Genomic DNA, 17,665 nt, shown 5'->3' on the forward strand with positions numbered 1-17,665 from the left:
TAATACTGAAATGAAAGGACTCGGCGGAACAGCAACAAAGGCTGTGGGCTCTTTTAGTTTAGTATAAAACGAACACCAAGAGTGACACCATTTAATAATCGAGAACCATTATTGAAACACAGTGTGGCAAGTGCTGGGTGTCAGGTGCAAGAACAAAACAAAATCTTTCCTTGTTGGAGGTAATGCCCCCTGTGCCACATCCCCCAGCATGTGGACGAGCAGTGGCCCCTGCCCGTCCAGCTCCTGAGGGGCCACAAAGTCCTGCCCCGAGCATCACCACATTTGATCCAATGTTGTTACCATTTCCATGTCACAGGTGCAGAGGGACTGGAGCACAGTGAGGTTGAGATACACTCCCACGCTGGAACTATCAGGGCTGGTGTTCAGACCCAAGAACTGTTCTTCACCATGCGGTTGGCCTGACCTCAGAAATTGTGCTGTACTTTGTTACTTTTCCGTAGCCCCCAATGTGGGATGGACACCAATTATTTGGGTGGAACGTGAGATGATTTTAGAGGCCCTTTGAATGAATTAACATCAACTCACACAGTAAGAAAGTTATTCCCTTTTCAATTCTCTTCCAGTCCTTTTGGTTACCTCATGGAGAAAGCCTCTGTTTTGTGCTAGCGTGTCTTTAACACCTCCCCGACACTTGTTAATCTCCATTTTTAACCAAGAAAGAAAAGGTCTCAGGCTTAGAGTCTTTACTAGGATACGGGATCTGGCTAGAATTTAATAACATAGTTGTATCTTCATTTTATTGATTTTTACAATGATTGTATTTTCTATTTATAGCAAGTGATACTAGTTGTCCATTTAGTTAGTGAGACAAAGTTCCTTTCTAAAACAAAACTAATTAAAAACTGAGTTGATTAAAATATTAAGAAGAGGGGCTGGCCCCGTGGCCTAGTGGTTAAAAGTTTGGTGCATTCTGCTTCAGTGGCCCAGGTTTGTGGGTTTGGATCCTGGGTGCGGACCTACACCACTTGTCAGCCATGCTATGGTGGTGACCCACATATAAAGTAGAGGAAGATTGGCACAGATGTTATCTCAGGGCTAATCTTCCTCAAGAAAAAAATGAGGAAGATTGGCAACAGATGTTAGCTCAGGGCTAATCTTACTCAGCAAAAAAAAAAAAAAAGAAGAAGATACTATTTCAAGTAGTGTAGAGATATGGCAAAACTCTAGTGATGTGGGATGATGGTCATGTGAAAAACTCTGTGTCTTGGCTTCAAGGCCCCTGCAATAAGGACCATTGATGTTGATAGCATCACAGAGAACTCAAGACAGCCCAGCTGTGAGCCAACCCATGGATGAAGACTGAGAGCTTCATGGATGTCGTGTCAATGGGTCCTCTATCACTCCAGGGAGTCTCTGGGTTCCTAAACAGAGGAGCCTGGCCAAACTCAATGCCTTCTGCAAATAGTCACTCTCCTCTTGGCCAGTAAGCTGCCATGGTAGCAGAACATGATTTCTGATGGGGAGGCCAGATGGTGATGGTTTGGAGAGAACAGAATAGAAAGAATTGCTGAGGGGCTAGAGACCTGAGTGGGGACAAAGGTGACAGGAGAAAATAGCGGTAAACATTTTAACTGTAGTGAAGATGTGAGGACCCCTTCAGAAACATGATGAAAACTGTGAAGCTCATTACCTAGGAAAATGCACTTGTATGCATGTGTGTGTTTCCTCTCACACCTGTGCGCACACACATAACAATATTAGGGGATTTGTGGGCTGAAGGTTTTAAACTCAACTTTGATTATTACTATCTAGAAATTCCCTTCTTGACCAATTCATGCCTAAGGGTAACCACAGAAAGACATAAGGATTTATAAATAAGGATTCCTAGTTTTACAATGTTTCTTTTGCATATATTACTCCCATCCATCCATCCCTCCATCCACTCATCCCTCCATCCATTCTTTGTAAATGTACGGCGCTTCTCTCCCTACCCCTGTTCTCAAATGTTTACACTAGGGAACTCCCAACCCACAGCAGAACATTCTCCAAGACCCTGAGAGCACTCCTCAGGAAACTAATCAAAAGTTTAATTCTTCTTTTCGTGTTTAGCTTATAAGTTTATGCCAATTTTGGATCCTACTTAAATAAAGCCATGTGTTTTGATATAACAAAACACTGCAAAAATCGTTTCGTAAAGCTGACCCCCCAGGAAGAGGAACCTTGCTTATACTGATGCTCCTTGGCCTCCTGGCACAGGTCCAAGGTCTCTAAGGACCCAGGTTCGAGAAGCAAGGACCTACTTTGTGCCAGTTCCTGTACCAGGAACATGGAGATCAAGAAATCCCCTAGGGACAGGGACCCAGCTCCTCTCCCCTTCCCACAGGGCCTGGTGCAGGGCAGAGCCCCTGGGAACCTCAGTTTGTGATCAGAGGTTCCTAACGAGGGTTTTGCAGTAGCTCCAGGCTGCTTCCCTTTAAGAGGAATACACAGTAGCAGTTGAAGATCTCTGGGCCGGCCCTGTGGCTTGGTGGTTGAGTGCGCGCGCTGCAATGCTGGTGGCCCAGGTTCGGATCCCGGGTGCGCATCGAGGCACCACTTCTCCGTCCATCCTGAGGCCGAGTCCCACATACAGCAACTAGAAGGATGTGCAACTATGACATACAACTATCTACTGGGGCTTTGGGGGGAAAAAATAAAAAAATAAAATAAAATAAAAAAAATAAAAAAAAAAATAAAAATCTGAAGATCTCTGACTTTGGAGCTGCACAGCTCTAAGTTCAAAGCTCAGAGCTGCCTGATTGGACTTCTGCTGTCGGGCACTTCTTTGGCACTGTAAAGAAAATATTTGGATCCCTCAGCCAGAAGAAAAAGCAACTCAGCCTGGAGAGAGAGCTGTTGGGGGGGGGGTTCTGATGCTGTGTGGAGCACGAGGGAAGAGCCTAGATTTCCCCATCAGGGGCTTGGGTTCTCCTAGCTGTGCACCACCAACTCTAAGAGCTCAGACAAGAAGCGATCCCTTCGTGTCTCTATTCTCTTGTGTAAAAAAACGGCAGTTGGATTGGATGGTTCCTAAGGGTCCTCCCAACTCTGATGCTTTCTGCTCAACATTTCAGTTTCACTAGGCATAGGTTTCCTCTTTATCTTCTTTTTTTTTTTTTTAAAGATTTTATTTATTTATTTTTTCCCCCCAAAGCCCCAGTAGATAGTTGTGTGTCATAGTTGCACATCCTTCCAGTTGCTGTATGTGGGACGCGGCCTCAGCGTGGCCGGAGAAGCAGCGCGTTGGTGCGCGCCCGGGATCCGAACCCGGGTCGCCAGCAGTGGAGCGCGCGCACTTAACCACCAAGCCACGGGGCCGGCCCTCTTTATCTTCTTTATGGCACTGGTCTTTCCCCATCATTTCTGAAAGTGCTGTGTGTACACGACTCCTATCTCATAAAAACAACAGCTATCTCTTTTTAACTCTGCTCTCATCCCCCAAAATATTCTCTCCTGCATATATGAAGAAGATCAACAGCCCTTGTTCCTGGCATGGACGTTTTCCCTGCTTGGGAGGTCATGTCACTAGACTTGGTACAATCCTAGAAGGCAGAACCGAAACAGATTAGACAAGAAAAGCCAAATTTCATTATCTGGCCTAGAATGTTTCTTCATTCAAGAATCCAAGATGATGCTCATATCCCTAAAGGTTAATTTCCTGTTTCCTTTCTCTGAGCACAATAAACGCCTGTTTAATTAGGCATTCCCCTCCACCCCCACTGTTCATAACGAGCACTCACATAATATTAGTTAATAAAATGAGGATTTATTAAATTTTCAGTTCTAATAAATAGTCAGCCATTATCTTCTCAATGGGCCCCAAGCCCTGGTAAAAATGAAATGGAATCTGTGACCACTCGGAGGGAAAATGTTAAGCTACATTCTTTAGTTACAAAAGCGAGTCTCCCCACTATCTCACTGCAGCTTAAAGGCTTGAAGCTGAATTTAGTTTTCTTACCACATGGAGGCCCCACAGACACCTTAGCCAAGCATTAAGATCTTAAAAATAAAAGAAAGGAAAAACAAGAGCAGAGGATCAGGTATAAAAAGTAGAATAGATGGTTTCTGTATCCACGGCACTATGAAGAAATCTGCTCGGATGGAAGCCCAGAGCCCAGACACATTGTCAAACGCTTTCTCCCCTTTTTGAGGGGGCTGGGAGGGGCAGTGAATTCAGCCATCCAGAGTTCCAGAGGAAAATTAGGATCTTCAGGATTTTTATTTCCAAATGAAGAACAGAGCAGCAGGAAATCAAGGCTTACTTACACCCTCCTTCCCTTAGGCTGGTAAGACCCTGGAGCAAGGGAAGTAAAGAAACAGTGCAACGTCTTAGACTGCTTTTGTGGTTCATTTTTAAAAGACTGAATTTAGACTTAAAGAATAAAGATAAGGAGAAAGGCATTGAGGCTCATCTTCCCGCAGCCCTGAAAGGTGGCTGTTCGTTGGAGCCAAGAAGATGAGATTTCTAAAGCTGGGCTTGAGGAGGCTAGAAGGAACAGATCCAGAATGAACCCAGCCATGGTGCAGAGCTGAGCTGGATGACGGTCCCCTCATCGTCCATTCTCCCCTAGGCCTCCACGCCCAGCGTCCACTCCTTGCTCCTACCTGTCCCCACTGGTCTCTGCCAGCCTGTTGTTCATTATGGCAAAGGCTCCTACCCCCGCTGAGAATTCATTGTCCCGGGACACCGTGCTGGTCTGGTGGGGGTAGCCGTTGGCTGTTTCGGACAGCTGCTTCTGGAGGATGGCCAGCGAGACTTTGTTGGCTGCCAAGAAGTCCTTCATGGAGATCATCTCCCCAGAGAGACGGCGCCCGTCCACGTCACTCTCCATCACCCCATCCGTTTCTATGGAGATGTTGCACCGTGTCTGGACATTGCCCGGCATCACCACGTTCCTCCGTGACCGCAAGAGATTTCTTTGGCATTGTTGGCAGCACCCGCCACCTATTTTCCTCAGGATCCAGTTCACGGACTGTTTGATGAGGATGGAGATGACATTGAACAAGGAGTAAATGCAGCAGACGCCCATGAGGATGAAGACAAAGTTGGCGAAGCGGTAGAGGCCTTGGCTATCGTACTGGGCGTTCTGGCTGCTGACGAGGTCCCCAAAGCCAATGGTGCTGAAAGCTACAAAGCAGAAGTAGAGCGAGTCGAAGTAGCTCCACCCTTCGACGGAGGTGTACATGGCTGACGCACAGCAGGAGATGAGCAGGGAGGCCACGCACAGGATCAGCATGACGTAGTACACGGAGGGCTTCCAGCCAGCCAAGCTATCCACCTCCAACTTCCCTGGGTTCTTCAGGCTCTCTGGGGGCAGGGCCCCTCGTCTCCGGAGCTGCTGCTGGTGGCATGATTTCATGATGTAGGCGATGACGGTGATCAGGCGCTCCAGGAACAGGTTGAAGAACAAGATGGTACTTGCGCACCCAATGAGGCCATAAAAGATCAGAAAGATTTTTCCTCCTACTGTCGCTGGAGTGGTCATCCCAAACCCTGCAGGAGACAAAAATCAGAGGAGAGTGAGGGAGGTCTTTGCTATGAATGGGGTCAAGGTCTCAGTGTTGATGGCGGGCAAAGGACCTAAAGAAATAGTTTCGAGGAGGCGGAGTCAAGATGGCGGCGTAGGCAGACTCTGAACTCACCTCCTCCCGCAGACACAGCCAATTTACAACTACTCGTGGAAAAATTACCCCTGAGACAGAACTGAAAACTGGATGAGAGGAACTCCTGCAACAACGGACAATCCTAACTGAGGTGGAAGAGGCAGAGACTCCCTTCTGGAGAGGAAAACGCCGCCTTCACAAGCCGCCAGCTTCACGGCCGCCGGGAGCAGCTCACAGGTACGCAGCCTCCCTGGAGGCGCGGGGTCCTGAGCCGGGGAGCGCCCCCGCTGTGGGCATTTTGTGGACCCAGCACAATCGACACCAGTGGCATAATATCTGACTGTGCCTGCTACTAAAGCATTGGGGAGCACCCCCAGAAAACCCGGTTCACAAAGAAACTAAAACTGGCTCTTAAAGGGCCCGTGCACAAACTCACCCATTCCAGAAAGCATCCTAAAATCACCAGAAAGAAAGGTGCACAGTGCTGGGGTGAAAAGAGACTCACCTAATAGGCCCTGAGTGCATCTCGGTGAGGGGTGAGACCTCCCAGGGACTGGGACATTGGCGGCGGCCATTGTTGTGGCCTGGTGTGAGCGTGCTGACACAGACGCCATTGGAATTCTCCCCTAGGCCTGCTAGCCCAGGGTCTGCTCCACCCGCTAGAGCACCGATTTAATCCAGCTCAGCCAGGGCAGGCAGCCCACCCTAGAGACTGGCCCCACCCAACAACAAGCCCTCAGGCAACGTGTGGGCCTGCATAGATTGGTGACTGGATTCTCTGCAGCCTGGCAACTGAGCCGACTTGAGTGGGGCAGGGTGTGCACAAGGAGCGGGTGGAGAGTGTGGGGTGGTGGTGGAGTGTGTGGGGCTCCCGCCGTGGAGAGACTGGGTCCGCTTGGGGGTCAGGGCGCTCACACCGGGCAGGACTGTGTTGACTGTGTGTGTGGACCTGTGGGCAACAGGGCTTGTCAGCTGCAGAAGACTTGTGCTTCTCAAAGACCCACATAGGAGGTTTGCCCCACCTTCCAAAGCCTGAAACAATTGGGTGCTCCTGTGCCTGAGGCCAGCCCCACCCAGCTGCAATCCTCAGAGAGCTAACAAGAGACCTAACAGGCTAAAGGCTTACAGCAATTGTAAGGCCCTGAGCCTAACAACCTGCCACGCTGGGGGCCTACTCAGTTAAAAGAAATACTGCAACACAAATGTGGTATTAGAACTTACAGCCAACTGTGCTGGGTCTCCCCACACCTGATAAAGAGACTGAAGGGCCCACAGCAACTACAAGCAGCTGAGCATAACAACAGCTGGCCAGGAGCATAACTCAGCCTCCCTGGGAGCCTATAGGGAGAGCTAACAGGCCACAATAGAAGGACACACGTAGCCCACATAGGGGTCACCCTTGGAACATTGAGAACTGAGGGAAGCACACTGGAAACCTCCTAAGGCATCACTTACATAAGGTCACCTATCCAAGAGCAGGAGACGTAGCTGACCTACCTAATACGTAGACACAAGCACAGGGAAAGAGGCAAAATGAGGAGGCAAAAGAGTACATTCCAAGTAAGGGAACAGGACAAAACCCCAGAAAAGGAACTAAGTGAAACAGAAATGAGCAACCTACCTGACAGAGAGTTCAAACTAAGAGTGTTAAGGATGCTCACTGATCTGGGGAGAAGAATAGATGAACTCAGTGAGAATGTCAACAAAGAAATGGAAGATATAAAAAAGAACCAATCAGAAATGAAGAATACAATACTGGAAATGAAAAATTCATTAGAGGGACTCAAAAGCAGAGTAGAGGATACAGAAGAACGGATCTGTGAGCTGGAAGAAAGACTAGAAGAAATTACCCAAGGTGAACAGGTAAAAGAGAAAAGAATTAAAAAGAGTGAGGACAGTCTAAGGGACCTCTGGGACAACATCAAGCGCACTGACATCCGTGTTACAGGTGTCCCGGAAGGAGAAGAGCGAGACAAGGGGCCAGAGAATCTATTTCAAGAAATAATAGATGAAAACTTCCCTAACCTAAGGAAGGAAACAGACATCCAGGTACAGGAAGCACAGAGAGCCCCAAACAAGATAAACCCAAAGAGGCCCACACCAAGACACATCATAATCAAAATGTCCAGAATTAAAGATAAAGAGAGAATCCTAAAAGCCGCAAGAGAATGTCAAGTTACATACAAAGGAAACCCCATAAGGCTATGAGCTGACTTCTCAGCAGAAACCTTACAGGCTAGAAGAGAATGGCACGATATATTTAAAGTGCTAAAAGGAAAAAACTTACAGCCAAGAATACTCTACCCAGCAAGGTTATCATTCAAAATGGAAGGAGAGATCAAAATTTTCCCAGATAAGCAAAAATTAAAGGAGTTTGCCACCAAGAAACCAGTGCTACAAGAAATGTTAAAGGGACTGATTTAAGGGGAAAAGAGAAGACCACAAATAGGAAAAATTATCTATTTCCATGATTAGAAGGTAATGGATACAAATGCACAAAAAAGAGGCTAGATATGATATCAAAAACATAAAAGGAGGGAGGAGGGGAGTTAAAGAGTACAGCTTTCAGACAGAGGTCAAACTAAAGTGACCATCAATTCTGTATAGAAGAAGTAAGGAACAGAGAAGGACTACTACAACACTGAGGAAAAAAAAAAAAAGTTAAAAAATGGCAGTAAGTACATACTTATCAATAGCTACTTTAAACGTCAATGGACTAAATGCTCCAATTAAAAGGCATAGGGTGGCTGACTGGATAAAAAAACAAGACCCACATATATGCTGCATACAAGAGACACACTTCAGACCTAAAGACACTCACAAACTGAAAGTGAAGGGATGGAAAAAGATACTCCATGCAAATGGCAATGAAAAGAAAGCTGGGGTAGCAGTACTCATATCAGACAAAATAGACTTTAAAACAAAAATTGTAAAAAGAGACAAAGAAGGGCATTACATAATGATCAAGGGAACAATCCAACAAGAGGATATAACACTTGTAAATATCTATGCACCCAATGTAGGTGCACCTAAATATATAAAGCAATTATTAACAGACATAAAAACAGAAATAGACAGTAACACAATAATAGTAGGGGACTTTAACACTCCACTTACACCAACGGATAGATCATCCAAACAGAAGATCAATAAGGAAACAGTGGCCTTAAACGACACACTAGAACAGATGGACCTAGTAGATATAGACAGAGCATTCCATCCAAAACCCGAAGAATACACGTTCTTTTCAAATGCACATGGAACATTCTCCAGGATTGATCACATATTAGGCCACAAAACAAGTCTCCATAAATTTAAGAAGATTGAAATAATACCAAGCATCTTTTCTGACCACAACGGTATGAAACTAGAAATCAACTATAGGAAGAAAATCAGAAAAGCCACAAATACATGGAGATTAAACAAAATGCTACTGAACAACGACTGGGTTAACGAAGAAATCAAAGAAGAAATCAAAAAATACCTGGAGACAAATGAAAATGAAAATACGACATGCCGGAATTTATGGGATACAGCAAAAGCGGTTCTAAGAGGGAAGTTTATGGCGATACAGGCCTATCTCAACAAAAAAGAAAAATCTCAAATAAACAATCTAACAATGCATCTAAAGGAACTGGAAAAAGAAGACAAACAAAGCCCAAAATCAGTAGAAGAAGGGAAATAATAAAAATCAGAGCAGAAATTGATGAAATAGAGACCAAAAAAACAATAGAAAAAATTAATAAAACCAAGAGCTGGTTCTTTGAAAAGATCAACAAAATTGACAAACCTTTAGCTAGACTCACCAAGAAAAAAAGAGAGAAGGCACAAATAAGTAAAATCAGAAATGAAAGAGGAGAGGTTACAACAGACACCTCAGAAATACAAAAGATTATAAGAGAATACTATGAAAAGCTATATGCCAACCAATTCGACAATCTGGAAGAAATGGATAAATTCTTAGAATCATACAACCTTCCAAAACTGGATCAAGAAGAAGTAGAGAATTTGAATAGACCAATCACCAGTAGGGAGATCGAAACAGTAATCAAAAACCTCCCCAAAAATAAAAGTCCAGGACCAGACGGCTTCCCTGGTGAATTCTACCAAACATTCAAAGAAGACTTAATACCTATCCTTCTCAAACTCTTCCAAAAAATTGAGGAGGGGGGGAAGCTAACTCATTCTACGAAGCTGACATTACCCTGATACCAAAACCAGACAAGGACAACACAAAAAAAGAAAATTACAGGCCAATATCACTGATGAACATCGATGCGAAAATCCTCAACAAAATACTAGCAAATCGCATACAACAATACGTTAAAAAGATTATACACCATGATCAAGTGGGATTTATTCCAGGGATGCAGGGATGGTTTAACATTCGCAAATCAATCAACGTAATACACCACACTAATAAAATGAAGAACAAAAATCACATGATCATCTCAATAGATTCAGAGAAAGCATTTGACAAGATACAGCATCCATTTATGATAAAAACTCTGAATAAAATGGGTATAGAAGGAAAGTACCTCAACATAATAAAGACCGTATATGAGAAAGCCACAGCTAATATCATCCTCAATGGTGAAAAACTGAAAGCTATCCCTCTAAGAACAGGAACCAGACAAGGATGCCCACTGTCACCACTCCTATTTAACATAGTATTGGAAGTCCTAGCCAGAGCAATCAGGCAAGAAGAAAGAAATAAAAGGGATCCAAACTGGAAAGGAAGAAGTGAAACTGTCACTATTTGCAGATGACATGATTTTATATATGGAAAACCCTAAAGAATCCACCAGAAAACTTTTAGAAGTAATAAACCAATATGGTAAAGTTGCAGGATACAAAATCAACATACAAAAATCAGTTGCATTTCTGTACACTAACAAAGAAGTAGCAGAAAGAGAAATTAAGAATACCATCCCATTTACAATTGCAACAAAAAGAATAAAATACCTAGGAATAAACTTAACTAAAGAGGTGAAAGATCTGTACACCGAAAACTATAAACCATTTCTGAAAGAAATTGAAGAAGACACAAAGAAATGGAAAGATATTCCGTGCTCTTGGATTGGAAGAATTAACATAGTTAAGATGTCCATACTTCCTAAAGCCATCTATAGATTCAATGCAATCCCTATCAAAGTTCCAACAACATTTTTCACAGAAATAGAACAAAGAGTCCTAAAATTTATATGGAACAACAAAAGACCCCGAATAGCTAAAGGAATCCTGAGAAAAAAGAACAAAGCTGGAGGTATCACACTCCCTGATTTCAAAATATACTACAAAGCTATAGTAACCAAAACAGCATGGTACTGGCACAAAAACAGACACACAGATCAATGGAATAGAATCGAAAGCCCAGAAATAAACCCACACATCTATGGACAGCTAATCTTTGACAAAGGAGCCAAGAACATACAATGGGGAAAAGAAAGTCTCTTCAACAAATGGTGTTGGGAAAACTGGATAGCCACATGCAAAAAAATGAAAGTAGACCCTTACCTTACACCATACACAAAAATTAACTCCAAATGGATTAAAGACTTGAATGTAAGACCTGAAACTATGAAACTTCTAGAAGAAAACATAGGCAGTATGCTCTTCGACATCGGTCTTAGCAACATCTTTTCAAACACCACATCTGACCGGGTAAGAGAAACAATAGAAAAAATAAACAAATGGGACTACATCAAACTAAAAAGCTTCTGCACAGCAAAGGAAACCATCAACAAAACGAAAAGACAACCTAACAATTGGGAGAAGATATTTGCAAACCATACATCTGATAAGGGCTTAATCTCCAAAATATATAAAGAACTCATGCATCTCAACAACAAAAAAACTACCAACCCAACTAAAAAATGGGCAAAAGACCTGAACAGACATTTCTCCAAAGAAGATATACAGATGGCCAACAGACACATGAAAAGATGTTCAAAATCACTAACTATCAGGGAAATGCAAATCAAAACTACAATGAGATATCACCTCACGCCCGTCAGAATGGCTATAATTAACAAGACAGGACACAACATGTGTTGGAGAGGATGTGGAGAGAAGGGAACTCTCATACACTGCTGGTGGGAGTGCAAACTGGTGCAGCCACTATGGAAAACAGTATGGAGATTCCTCAAAAAAGCAAGGATAGAACTACCATATGATCCAGCTATTCCACTGTTGGGTATTTATCCAAAGAACTTGAAAACACCAATTTGTAAAGGTACATGCACCCCTGTGTTCATTGCAGCGTTATTCACAATAGCCAAGACTTGGAAGCAACCTAAGTGCCCATCAAGGGATGAATGGATAAAGAAGATGTGGTATATATACACAATGGAATACTACTCAGCCATAAGAAACGATGAAATCCAGCCATTTGTGACAACATGGATGGACATTGAGGGTATAATGCAAAGTGAAATAAGTCAGAGGGAGAAGGTCAAATACCGTATGATTTCCTTCATTAAGTAGTAGATAATAACAATAAACAAACACATAGGGACAAAAAAAAAAAAAGAAATAGTTTCATAAAAGCACTCAGTCCTAGCCTTTCTAGGAATGAGAGGGAGAATTCTCACTTCCTTTTGAAGACACTAAGTGTTGTTCAGAGCTGTGCTGCTGAAAGCCCATATGGTGCCATAGTGCAAATCAGAAAAAGGTACCTCTTCCTCCTAGTGGATACAGACAGCGAAAAATGGCTTGGTGATGAGAATGTAGGCTGGATTCCAGCCTCCCCTCCTGACTCTGCTAGATGTCCTTGTTCAGTACACAACCTGAACAACCATACTCAACAGACATTGTTCAGACAGATAAACACAGGCTCATCCAAAGAAAAGGCTTATACAGACTCATTGGAATTCATTTATTCTATAAACACTTATTGAGTGCCCCTCCAGGAACTGGGGATAGAACTGCAGAAAGGACAGATCTACTCCCTGCCCTCACAGACCTCTAGTCTAGTGAGGTGATTGCTATATTGTGTGATAAGTGTTGTGCTGGAGGAGGTACAGGGTCTTATGGGAGCTGCTAAGAGGGGAACCCATCTCAGACTTGGGGTTCTGGGAATACTAAGCAGGGTGAGCTGAAAGCTAAAGAGGAGTTAGGCAAGCAACAGTGTGTGTGTGTGTGTGTGTTGGGGCTGTTCCAGGCAGAGAAACAGCATATGCCAGTATATGCAGAAATGAGAAATTTGCTCAAGTCTTTCCCATCTTTTTTTAAAGATTTTATTTATTTTTATTTTTTCCCCCCAAATCCCCAGTGGATAGTTGTGTGTCGTAGCTGCACATCCTTCTAGTTGCTGTATGTGGGACTCGGCCTCAGGATGAACGGAGAAGTGGTGCCTCGATGCGCACCCGGGATCCGAACCCGGGCCGCCAGCATCGCAGCGCGCGCACTTAACCACCAAGCCACAGGGCCGGCCCTTTCCCATCTTTTAAACAAAATTCTTATGCTTTGGGAGTGAAAACTGAGGTGGTGTTGTTATAGTCTGATAAAATATAAAAGGTCTCTCTTGCCTTTGCCTCTTGCTGTTCACAATTTCCACCTTCTTGACCTTTCTACCCATGCACACAGACAGGCTACTAAGAATACCAGCTGTAGGACAATGGACGTCACTAAGAAAAATGAGAAATAGAAAAGAGAGCAAGAGAGCACTGATACATTCAGTATTTCTCACTGAGGGGCCCTGAGGGTCAGCCCACCCTGAGGGACACGGGCTCCTTCCACGCAAATGACTCAGTAACTGTGAGAAGTCTGATCTGTTTGATGGGATGGGCATCAAAGTCACTCTGAATACAAACACTATTCAAAAATAAGCACTGAGCATGCCTCCCTGGGTTCAGTTTCTTATTCAAATCAAACCTTCCTGTTTCCATTCTTGCTTTATTATCAAGTTCAGTTTCCTAACTTGGGCCCCATCATTGGGAACTCAAGGACTCACCCACTATCTTCTTTCCTGAGAACACCCTGCTTGTCTCCAAGCCAACACTTTTCCTTGTTGCCACAGCTCAGCCCGTGGCTGCCTCCCAGTGCACCCTGGGAAGTGGTCAGATCAGACCTCGTGGTCTGTGGGCTCCTGGGAGTCTGATCTGCTCTCCTAAGGTAGAGCTAAGGGGCCACCTTTCCCAAATACCTAGATGTGCATATCATGTTACCATTTAGTTTTCCAATTAAATTCAGTTTTCCTTTCTCAGCACACAAGGATCTGCATTAGGGTAGGAAATTAACAGCCTAGAACCAAGAGACTGGAGGAAGATATTGAATTTACCTTTTCAGCTGGGTGGGATGGAGTGGAATGGACAGGATGATTTGGTAAGGAAGGAGCGAGGGACGGGGAATAATTCCACTGGGAGTTAGTTACGGCCTTTAATGGTAGAGAGAAAATCACACCATCATTTCTTCTCTGGGAACTTTTGTTTTCAAAACTAAAGGACTTCAGCCACTCTTGGCAGTAGAGGTTTCGTTTATTAGATATCTTCACCACGTAAATAAATACTTTGTCTTTGCTGTGTTTTCTCTTGTTAGTATCTTTATTATTATCCCCAGGCTCAAGTTGAAATGAGGGGGTTGAAGAAGTGGAGAATTAAGAAAAGTCTTATTGAGTTTAATGACTGAGCTGAGAGCAATGTCTTTTTCTCCCCAATCCAAAGAACACCGAAGAGTAACCGAGGTGTTGAGGTATTAGTTCTCAATTATTTAAGGACGTTGGGGTACCTCCTCTGGCTCAGTGAATTTCTGGAACCAATAAAGCTTGCCAATGTTTCCCCACTGCGAAGTTAGGAGAATGAAAGCTGGAACCCCTCCCCCAAAGTTGTAAGACCAGAGGACTATTGCTGCTCATTGCAAACAGACCTGAGGCAACATGCAGAAAAAAGGACAAACACTTATCTGGGGCTGTTTACTGACCAGACTATATTCCAGAAACTGGATAAAATCATTGAAAATGAGGAAATCATAAGGAATAACAAGAGGGGTGTGTGTGTGGGAGGGGAGAGGAGCCACTTGTCCAGACTCAGAAGAGAATTTTCTTCTGTAGCACAAGATTCAAACAGGCAAATGTTTTCTTTTCCAAAATCTTCCTTTCTGATCCCAGGGAAGACTTGATTTATTTTATTCCTAGAAAGCAGAGCAGTAGGAGTTGTTAGGAGTAGCTCTCAGCCACAGGTAACTGCAATAATTTATTAAGCACCTTTAAGTTCACGGGCCTGCAGTAGGTGTTTGGGCCACGCAACGATGAACGGACAAGGTCGTTGACCTCAAGGAGCCCAGCATCCAGGCTGGGACAGACAAACTCCTATCTACAAAACACGTCAGAGTGAGTCAAGAGCCAAAATAAACCATGATGGAGTCATCCTGGCTTCTGGGTCCCCAGTCCAGCCTCACTTGGGAGGAGTGACTTGGGCACATATAGGTGAAGCCAGCTGACGAGTTTGATAAGCTGATTTTTCCAAGGAATGAGGCTTCTAGTGATTTTGTGACATATTCCAGGGATTTAAAATTTCTGGATGCTATCTTGTTAATTTGTTTTTTTTGTTTTTTTTAAATAACTGAGAGTTAGAGAGAATTCAGTATCGAATCTTTACTTGTTTATTTATTTATTTATTTATTTTCCCCCCAAAGCCCCAGTAGATAGTTGTATGTCATAGCTGCACATCCTTCTAGTTGCTGTATGTGGGACATGGCCTCAGCATGGCCGGAGAAGTGGTGCGTTGGTGCACGCCCGGGATCCGAACCCGGGCCGCCAGTAGCAGAGCGCGGGCACTTAACCACTAAGCCACCGGGCCGGCCCCTGTTAATTTGGTTTTAAATAAGATTTTATTAGAGAAAGGATAATCCACGACTTTTGATTACCTACTGTATTTGATTGATCACTGCCCCTTTTTCAATCAGCAAAAATAACAGAAAATGGCTCAAGTGTGGTGTTCATGGAAGCAGTGGGGACAGCCCCCTAATGTTTGCAGTTAGAGGGTTTCCATAGTGTTTCCTACTCTCAGAGCTTAAAGGTGTGTAAGCTAACAATGCAGGTTTTTTCATAGAAAACCTCCCCTTTTTTGAGCCACAAAATACTGAGCATTAAGGATGCCTTGGATTGAGAATAATAAGCATCAGAGTCCCCCTTCGTGGAGGGAAAGGACACAGGCATTGTCAAAAGTCTGCCTGGTGGTGGAGCAGTTAAGTTCAAGCGCTCCATTTCGGCGGCCCAGGGTTTTTGGGTTCGGATCCTGGGCGTGCTCTGACGCACCGCTTGTCAAGCCATGCTGTGGCGGCGTCCCATATAAAGTAGAGGAAGATGGGCACAGATGTTAGCCCAGGGCCAGTCTTCCTCAGCAAAAAGAGGAGGATTGGCATCGGATGTTAGCTCAGGGCTAATCTTCCTCACCAAAAAAAAAAAAAAATAGTCTGCCCTTTGCCAGGTATCACAGCCTCCTCCCGCTGCTGGGGACCTGGGTATCAATTACTAGTCTACTAGCCCCATTTGACCAATGAGAAAAAGAAGAATACAGAAGCTAAGTAACTTGCCTAAAGGTGTAAAGCCGGAATTAGAACCTAGATTTGTCTTGTTTCCCAGGCCTGAGCTCTTTCCACCTGACTATTCTAAATGAGTGCAAGCCACTGTCAGCTGTATACATCATAAGTAGAATTGAGGGAGGGAAATAAAACAAGCATCTATAGTTCCATGCTTTACACAGACACCCAGATCACAATGGCCACCAAATCTGGTACCAAAATCAGGGGATTGGCTACATTCAGAAGCTGAAATTTTACAATCTTCACTTATTAAAACACACATTTCTGAATGTATTTGTTCTTCTTCCAACAAGTGACGTAACTAAATCAGTTTAAAAACCTCTTACACCCCATGCATTTCGGTCTCCCTGTATTTCACAGGCACACAAATGAAACTGATTGTCAGAGGTGGTGTATTTCAATACACAATTTGTTCCCTATGCTTCATGTCTGAGGTCAACTGATTTGTGTTTAACCTGAGTCTAGGATCAGATGAGCTAGCTGATTGGGGACCAAGGGGACACGAGTTTGGTTTGGAGGCCAAGGAAGCTCGCCTGGTGTTCTACTTCGGTCTAGTTCCCTTGAACCATTTGAGATCTGTTTTAATGTGACCATAACCCCTAGGGGTGCTCCTGGGACCAAACTAGGCTCCCTAGTGTCCCTGAGGCCAGGAATGAAGCAACCAGGGACTGCCAGTGTCCCAGTCAACCCCAGTGGAGCCCTTCACTGAAACCACGAAAAGAGAGCAGGCCTGCAGTCTCCCAGCCTTTTCTGTAAATGCTGTCAACTACATATTCTTTTAACAATTAATCAAGGTAAAAAATTTAAAATCTTTGCATTATGATATTTTTTCAAATGTACACACAGGTAGAGAGAATACTATAATAAACCTTCACTTCTCAGTTTCAGCAAATGTCAACATTTTGCCAACCATGTTTCTCCTATCCCACCTCACTCCCTTGATTTGCTGGAGTATTTTCAATAAATCCCAGACAGCATGCCATTTCATCCATTTATAATGATGCATCTGTAACTGACAAGGACTTTATTTTCCTAACACAACCACTAGGCCATTATCACAACTAACAAACTCCTTAACACCAAATAATGCCCAGTCCATATTCAAATTTCTCAAAAATATCTTTTTACCAATCATCTGTATGACTCAGGATCCTAATAAGGTCCATGCATTATATCTTTTAAATCTCTTTTATTCATTAACAGTCTTCCCTCCCATTTTTTATGCCATTTATTTGTTGAGTAAACGTGTATAGAATTCAATCAGATTTTTTTCTAGAAAGCTTTGAAAAAAAACCACAAAACGTATATTATGAGAGTGCCCTTGGACACAGAGGCAAATCTTAAACACTGCATGGGGACATATAAATTGGCACAAATAGAAAGCAATTTGGGAATATGTATCAAATACCTTAAAAATATTTACATCTTTTTCTCTGTTTTTTTTTGTTTTTAAGAATATATCCCCCAAATTATCAGAAATGTGACTAATATTGTACATTGATGCTCACCATGTCTTTAC

The 17,665-nt window shown here is 43.6% G+C and overlaps 1 protein-coding gene across 2 annotated transcripts in view; it reads right to left on the reverse strand.

The window, feature by feature from the left end:
- Window positions 1-3,746: 3,746 nt before the first annotated feature.
- Window positions 3,747-17,665, reverse strand: part of KCNK13 (potassium two pore domain channel subfamily K member 13) — a 107,254-nt gene continuing 93,335 nt past the window's right edge. The window contains exons 1-2 of one of the 2 annotated variants that reach the window (XM_087448063.1): window positions 6,110-6,262; window positions 3,747-5,494 (exon numbers count right to left, since the gene is read on the reverse strand). In XM_087448063.1, coding sequence (XP_087304189.1) covers window positions 4,602-5,494; window positions 6,110-6,218 — 1,002 coding nt within the window. In that variant the 5' untranslated portion in view covers window positions 6,219-6,262 and the 3' untranslated portion in view covers window positions 3,747-4,601. Of the gene's footprint in view, window positions 5,495-6,109; window positions 6,263-17,665 lie in introns of those variants that run through there. The other variant, XM_004434194.3, reaches the window with a different exon arrangement.

Source organism: Ceratotherium simum, chromosome 24 (assembly GCF_057802395.1).
Source record: "Ceratotherium simum simum isolate JZ-2026a chromosome 24, ASM5780239v1, whole genome shotgun sequence".
NCBI lineage: Eukaryota > Metazoa > Chordata > Mammalia > Perissodactyla > Rhinocerotidae > Ceratotherium > Ceratotherium simum.